This window comes from Centruroides sculpturatus, unplaced genomic scaffold (genome assembly GCF_000671375.1).
Source record: "Centruroides sculpturatus isolate CEXI.00-Female unplaced genomic scaffold, Cexi_2.0 scaffold3, whole genome shotgun sequence".
NCBI lineage: Eukaryota > Metazoa > Arthropoda > Arachnida > Scorpiones > Buthidae > Centruroides > Centruroides sculpturatus.
Window position 1 is genome coordinate 1,112,379 of NW_019384366.1, and position 8,700 is coordinate 1,121,078.

The 8,700-nt window shown below is 26.5% G+C and overlaps 1 protein-coding gene across 1 annotated transcript in view; it reads right to left on the bottom strand.

Moving 5' to 3' along the window:
• The window catches only part of LOC111642560 (Down syndrome cell adhesion molecule-like protein 1 homolog), a 106,037-nt gene extending 97,862 nt beyond the window's left edge, over positions 1 to 8,175 (bottom strand). Inside the window, exons 1-2 of the mRNA XM_023388919.1 lie at positions 5,674 to 8,175; positions 5,058 to 5,378 (exon numbers count right to left, since the gene is read on the bottom strand). Coding sequence (XP_023244687.1) covers positions 5,058 to 5,378; positions 5,674 to 5,728 — 376 coding nt within the window. The 5' untranslated portion in view covers positions 5,729 to 8,175. The remainder of the gene's footprint in view (positions 1 to 5,057; positions 5,379 to 5,673) is intronic.
• Positions 8,176 to 8,700: the final 525 nt, after the last annotated feature.

Here is an 8,700-nt window from a genome sequence, read left to right on the forward strand (position 1 = left end):
TATATAATATATAAAAGTTGGTATTTTTATTTACTCAAAAAAGCACTTTAAAATTATATTTTGTAGGAATATTTTTTTATTATTTTATTTTTTTTTAAATAAAAGTTTGGACGCATTTTTATTTATTTACAAAACACGCAAAGTAAATATTTTATATTTTAAATATATTTTAATTAAGTTAAAAAGTACTGTACATTAATTGATTTTTAGAAAATCGAATGTTTATAAAGTAGAGAAGTTAAGTTTACTTAGAATTCGATCGAATTTCTTAGCTTTAATAAAATAACTGTCACATAAATTAATTCGTTTATATATTATAAAAATAATGGTAGAGCGTAGAAATAAATTTCTATCCTAAATTCATTAATTTAAATTACACTATTTACTAATAATGTCGACTCATTCATAAATTATTATACAATTAATATAAATATTTTTTTAACTTAAAGAAATTCATTACACTACTAATGTAAACTTCATGATATTTATATATAAAATAGTTGGTTCCCTTGAACTTTGAAGTTAGTAAAGTTCTTTACAAAATTAATAAATCCTATGAGATTATATTTTCAAGATAATGTTTTGTACAGTTGCTAAAAAGTATAAATTAAAAAAAATTTAAATTATATTTTATTATATTAAAAAATAAATAAAAATGTTATTGTAATAAACAGGAAACTTGATTCTATTACACGCATTTTCTAGTTTTATAATAAATTTGTTTTTTTTTGTTATTTTTTACAAAATTTATTATTATTTTTTTTATTATTTTTTCTCCTTGAAAGAAACTAAAATTTCGTATTGAAGTTACTCTTATTTCGCTTAAACTTAATGAGTTTTTTTTGAATATTTTATAAAATAAAAAATAGCAAAATAAAGATTTATTCTATTTTATATTTTATAAAATAACATACTTTTACGAATTTTCTTGAGTATGTTAACTTCAATATTTTATGGTTATTTTATTTAAATATTTACATTTTTAATCTTCAAATGGCTGATTATTTACATAAATAGTTTTGTTTCTGCGATAGAATATATAGGATTTAATCCCTTTAAAATGAAATATCATACAGTATAAATAATAATACCGTAATATAAGGTGTCGTGCACCTATATTGTAATATAAATAAACAGTGACTTTTTGATCACTCTATAAACTATTGTATAAACAACCGTAACAAGAGCACAAATCTTATATTTACAAATGATGACGATAAACAAATCGACCCTTTAATGCAGTATATAATTTTCATTAAATCATATAAAATTAATAAATCTTAATTTCAAGCATATATGTAACCATATTATTATAGCATAATTTATTTTCTGTACGTTTATGCTTCGTAATGTTCCAGTTGAGTTTATCTCTTCTCTTCTTTTTAGTTCTATCTCGAATTTCTGGTTCCCAGATTCACTTAATTGTATTATTATCGAGTTATAAATAATATATTATGTATATACACTAGAGTTTTCATATTAGCATCAAATTATCATCTAATATATTCTCTCTTCTGTTTGATAATGACAGAGTATACAACCACTGTTCGAAACAACCCTAGAGAATTTTGATGGTCCAGTGAGATTCTGCACAATCTCTCACTGAAATTTGTTAGCTTATACTTTTAAGTTATAACAAAATTTATAGCAAAATTTATATTCTAACCGCATACAAATGCATACACATTAGGGATAGATAGCTACAAATTTCGAAGATTTTGAAACATGACAGTGCCTATAATATAAATATCTAAGCAGCAAAAAGAATATAGAATTTGTTTTTTATATATTATTGTTAGCTTTTTATTATACGAAATAATGGCATAACCAGAACGAGATACTATAGAATGACAAATGACATAGCAGTTTCTTGAAATTCATTGTATGTGAAATGAGAGTGTTTGAAACGTTGGATTCTTCTGCCTTTAATAATCAGATGCCACTACTAACAGATTGGTATCAGGTGACAAAACCAGAATTGAAACTTGAGTCAATGATTGGCGTCATGACCGACTAAACTAGTCAAAAAATATCTAGAAAATTTCAATATCTTGAAATATCTTTCAGAAATTTGACCGATAATGATAACATCTGACGATTTGCATAGAAAATTCGTATTATTTTCAATTTGTACAAGAAAAAGGTAAGCTTCAAACTACTTAAATAATCTCTTAAAATAAATGTGAAAGCAATAATTATTTTCTATTGTAACTCCTGAAGATCTTCTAATTAATAATGATTTATAAGAAAAAAGAAATCTATGACGTTTGTTGGCCACGTTAACTGAATTACAATAAACGGTGAAAAATGCATTACTGCAGATACATTTGGCTTTAGTTATGGCATATTGAGCACAATGGCCGGTTGTACATGATTGATGTAAAGACAGGATGACATATTCGAGTGTTAAATTAGCATTCATCAGGAATATTGACAGTGCTTTTCTGAATGCTAATTCACTTCTTCGATATTATCAATTTTATTTACTTTTCATAACGGAAGCTGGCTTGAAAATTAGAAGCAATAAATTACAGCAAAGGCTGATTAATGATTATTACTAAACTAAGAAGTAAATTTTAAAATGATGGTGTAGAAATGTTGAAATCTGATTTTAATTTTTATAGGTCATTTTACATAGTGAATAAATATTAAAATACTTTCTATTATTTTTAGAAATGGAATAAATTATTTTAAAAATTTAAAACGTCGTATGAAAATTATCAAATATATGTTGAGTGAATAGAGATGTTTTTAAGTGTAAGAGCTTTATAATTTGGTAGCAGATTATTCTAAAAAAATAACATTAAATGTGAGCAATTTATTAAACGAACAAATTGAAAAGATATTTAATATATCTTGATGACTAAGCGGAAATTTCGACATTTGAATCGAAGTTAATAATCAAATTCCATTTATAAGTTCTGAATTTTCTGTTATATACGTGTTATTATGTTATAATTTTCTGATGTAATATGTTATTAATTAATTTAAAAATTATTAATTAATATTTAGGTGCACAAATCTACATATGGAAGCAAAAATGTACTTATTTGTAACATGAAAAATAAAGAGCACAGAGTGATTTTATTCAAATTAATGGATTTTCAATTTTTATATTCAATTATTTTAAATTTAAAAAGCATTGGAAATTACATGTTATTTCGAAGATTTCTACATGAAAGGAGATTTCTGTGTGGAGGAAAAACATTTTGGAAAGAAATTAATAGGAAGAATAATCTTTTCAGAAAACAAAAATCGAGAATTTATTAAATTATAAATTGTCTGTAGCTATTATGAAACCTCTTAGTATATGAAAATTGATTTAATGAATATTACAAAATTATATCTAAAATAATAAAATTTTAAATAATTAAAAAATCGTTTATAAAAAATATCAGAAAACTTTTTTTTATAATTTTTAAGCGTCAATATTTTATAATAAAACACTAATAAAAGTAACTTAAAAAATAATAAATTTCAAGTAGAAAGAGTTTTGAAAATTTGGTAATTGAAGATAACTGAGGAGATATTTCTGATCTAATTTAACGCCTTAATGCCGATCAGTCAAACATAACGTACTGTATTGATACATACGAGAAAAATAGGAAATTTTTGTAAATTTATATATTGTTCAGGCCGAACAAAGAGAAAATGGAAAGGAGATTATAAGAGCATGTCTTGAGCAGTTGAAAAGCAACTAGACCTATATAACAGGAAGAAAATGATAAAGTTGGAAGCGAAGATAGAGAAAAAAGAAGACTCAAAAGAGATGAATCTCTATTGATGTTTGAAAGTAAAAGATATGGCAATGCACCAAAATAATAAAATGGATATTAGCATGGATCATTTCCAAAAATGAAAGAAAATAATAATAATTATAATAATAATCTCAAAGAAAATTGGCATAGATGAATAAATGTTAATAATAGAACACAGAATATATAAAATAAATATACAGAATTAAATAATAAAATTTTAATCATGTTTAAAGTATTCATAAAAGTTGCTTAATAAATTAAATATACTGTATAAGATTATCATATAATTTATATTCGTATATAGAAAACATGTTTACGTCATCTTACATTAGTATTTGTCAGTAAACTTTAATCTTAATTAACGAATAAAATATACAAAAATTTTAATTTAAAAATATATAATTTTATCGTTTATACAGGCCTAGTTTATAAATAGATTTACAGAAATATGCTTCTAATACTTAAATATATTATTATTTAATAGTAAAATCTTAAATTATATTTATTTAACCTACGTTTTCGATTATACATAAATTAAATATTAATTGATGATTAAATTTGAGTCTCTTATGGCGTTAAAATAATATTTTATATAAAAAAATATATATATTTTTAAAATATTTTCTATGTTATAAATTATTCACTTCTATTTAAAACTTTTTTTTCATTTTAATTGTTGTTATGTATTATTATAAACTATAAATTTAAAGAAAGTTAAGTTTAAAAATACTAGTAACTGAGCTCATTCAGTATCTGTTAAAGATCGATAGAAAAATTTACTAAATAATAATTGTTTAATAATCTCATTTATGTCTTAGTATTTTATTATTTTTAATATAAATTACAACTCTTTATACTTTGCATTCTTAGCGTTTTATGGGGTAAATATTGCAGTAGTATTATTTCGTTTCGCTTAAAATTACAAGTGATGATACGAAAAGCAATATTTATTGTCCCTAAAATAAATGCACTGTAGTGCATAATAATCATATTTAGAAAAAAATATTACATTAAAATGAAAATTAATACGCATTTTAAAGATGATTTTAGTGAAAATTTTTCACGATAGTATATTTTAAAATGGTTTCTATTTAAATATTCCGTACACGAGTATATATTTCTTTTTTCCACTTTTAGACCGAAATAACCCCTCGGAGAATAAATTTCGCATTTTTACTGATACGAATATCAAAGTAGTTAGGAAGAGCGATATATTCATAATGGAGTCATGATCTAAGTTACATTTACGTAAGTAGATAATAGTTTAGAAAAGTTACTTTCTTCTAATGGAAACATTACCTCCTCGGACTTTTACATCTCGGCTGCCAATAGTCCCTATAGGATTCGTTGCTACGCATCTATAAATGGCGGCGTGGACATCTTGTCTAAAATCTTCCGCACGAAATGGTGGAAATACCAATGATCCATCAGGACGTAGATGTCTTAGTCCAGGGATATCAGTTACAGGAGACCCGTCAACCATAGTCCACTTGATGCTGGCCGTAGGAGTAGCCCTAGCTGAACATGGTATCACTGTGCCCGTCGTGTTGGAAAACTCAACATGATTTGGAGGTTCGTACATGAAAAATGGTCCTCTTCGATCCTGAAGTAAGCTGACAACTGAAACACATCAACGAGATACAATACTCAATGATTTATAACTTAAACTCGAAAATGTATGACTCCTATTGTAAAATTGGCTAACTATTCTCGACTATTAATGAACAATTTTTAAAAAATTTAAGAGATCCAGTATCCACTATTTACCAAATTTAATAAAATATTAAAAGAGTAAACAGTTAAAATTTTTAAGAGTAACTCGAAGCTAAGCAGACCTAATAAATATTTTATTACTAAACAATTTCTGTCTCGAAGCTTAACTTTAAAAGTTTTTAACACTAAAAATTTCACTTACCTCTAACAATAAATAATATACAAAAGGAAAACTTTGTTCTTGAAATAAATAACATTTCAAAAAGTTGTATTAAGTCTCATCACCTAGGCGTTTTGATGAAAATATTTGAAAATATCAAAGAAATATAAGGAAGCATGTTCTTTGATCATTAGTTTGAGTTATTTATCACAAAAAGTCTGGTTTATACTGGCCGAACACCGATCAATTGTCTTGTATCGTCGACAGTTATCCGAGTCATAAGACAGTGTCCTAGTCTACAGTATTGGAAAGAAGCCCGCACATGGTTTGAAGAGGAGCTGTGGAGTACAGCGCTGGACACACGACTGTACTCCACGTTCGACCACAGAACATTCACAAACTCAGCGCTGAAAGCCGACGCATGCGCAATTGCTGCATTGTCACAAGATAGGAGCTGTCCTAGTCTAAATCACCAGATGTCTTGTTTTCTGGTCAACATGTCCATTGTTTTGATAGCTAGAAGTTTCAAACCATCTGATTTACAAGCGCATATCATATCGTCGTATAACCCGTTGAAGTCGAAATGATATATTTTTTCTAATATTGCTATATCTATATTATATTATTTGTGGTGAAATATAGCTTATATAAAATAGTCGAGAATGTTTTCTGTGTCCAATAAATATCATTCAACTGCTATTAATAAATAGATAAAAACGTATGCTCAGTGTCGATCGATCACTTAAAAAGTTCGAAAGGATTTTATTTTAATAAATTTCTTAAATAAAACTATTCTTTAATATTATAATAGTATATTTTTACTAGCCAGAACGTTTTAGTTGTTGCACTAAGGTTTTTTCTTTTGTATCGAAACAAGAAAAGGATTTTTTAGTGCTTCTCTAGAGACTTTGATTTCTTTCTATCTCGCAGAGTACTTTTCATTTATTTTACTCTTCGGTGCGAGATCCAAAAACAATTCAACGTCTTGGGAGATGACACTTTAATGTCTTCCATGCTTCAAGACATAAAATTATATATGCCTCCTCCTCTAGCTTTTAGCTAACCTAAAGCTCCTTGACTAGGTCAATGCAATGACAGCTCCAAACAGAACGACTAAAGAATTCACTGAGAAAAGTTCCATATGGTGAAACGCTTTTAGCAATGTGAAGGCCATGCAGCATCTCTACCATACTACCTGATGTTTGGCCGCTTGCCACCTTAAAACCTTTTTGCATTTGTAAGTGTTAAAGCCGAAGAAAACATATTCTCGACTGTTTTTAAAGTCAGCCGAGAAGACTGGATTCTTTTTGGCATTTCCATTCAAATTATTCTCTGGACGTTTAATGTGTCGGAAATAATGCAATTTCTAGCATAAAGAATATTTTATTTTTGATAAATGGAATTTTTAAAAAACGTCGACGGAATAATTTTAATTTTATATTAATTTTGTGATGAAATATACCAGTATAAAAGAAATAACATTCTAAGTTCTAGATATAATAACGTTTATTATAATCACCTCTGATGTACTAAAGAGAGTATAAACTTGGCGCAATCTTGTTGATAATTACTAGGAACACTTTTAAAGTGCACATTTTATTACACGAACGTTAAATAAGAGATTTTACCGTGGCTAGTTTTCTCGTTGGTTACTTTCAACTGTGATCAACAGAGCAAACAGTACTTTACGCTAGGCTGACCATTGTCCTTCCGAAGGAAGCATTACTGTTGGATGATGGGAAGCCACTTTAATAGCAACACTTCCACGTCTTGATGGGGTCGGGAGTATTTTTCTGCCGTTACCTCCTAGTATTGGAAAAATCGATAACATGCCCTGCTTAAAATGTACGTTAACCAACCAAGAACTTTGACTTTCAAGCTCTAGGCTTTTGGTGAAATAAGTTTTTAACAAGGTTTTGTTACACGATTCATCCGAAGAGGCTTTCATATCTTTAAATAATTATCAAGAACGATAATGACATTTTTTTAACGCTTAATCAATTTTTTCCCGGAGAAACTTAATGAAAATTCAGCAGCCTCGTTAACTTTAAATCTTTGGAATATAATCAGCTGTACTTGTAATGTAAATTCTAACTAGATTATACGTAATTATTTATTAAATTAATTTTTCTTTAAAATTAACTTATTTACGAAAAATTAAAGTTAGAAAAATCTTTCTGTTTACACCATTTCTCCCTTACAGCCGTTCTGCTAATAAAATGCAATACTTTGTAATAGTATATACCGAAGCCATAAAGTAGCATAATAGAATAAAGAAATTAAATTTTAAAAGAAATGTTCATTCGTAAAATTCTTGAAAGTTCTCCAAGAATCGTTACAGAAAAAGTAAATTTGCACTTTCGTATCATTAATCATCAGCAATATAAACGTAACTTTTATCGTATTGGCTTTACTTTGATTCTATAAGAGACGAATAAATTCTGTTTAATTATTTAAACAATTTAATCAAAGTAATGTCAATTTACAAATGTACTAATTAAATTAGAGATTTTGCTATAAGCGTAATTTTCACTTGGTCGAAACATTTTTTTAATGTTGTTCATTTTTTAAACATTTTTCATAAAAATATCCAAAATATTTGAAACCATTATGCAGATTTGTACAAAAACTCTCGGCATTTTTAACATTTTTTATATAAAAGTAGAGAGTATTTTTGGCATTTCTGGAATAGCGTTAATATTCAAAGAAATCGTTAAAATCGAATATATACATTACCTGTAACACCATAATTCTCGGTAGAATAATCTTCGAATGATGAAAAATATCTTTTCAGGTCAATAAATCAAGTATGAATTTCTTTCATCCACACGACTCTCTCCACAATTTGTCTAGTAGGCAAATACTGAACTTCAAAAACCACACCCTAGTTGACAGTTTTCTTCTTATAATAACAACTTTGATATTAGACCTAATTTTACTCCTTATTGCAAAATATTATCATATCAGATATAAAAAATAGCATAATCATTTAATTGCTTTCTTTATTAAAATATTAATATTTATAAATATAATTAGAGAATTTAAATGAAACGATAAACGTAGAAAATT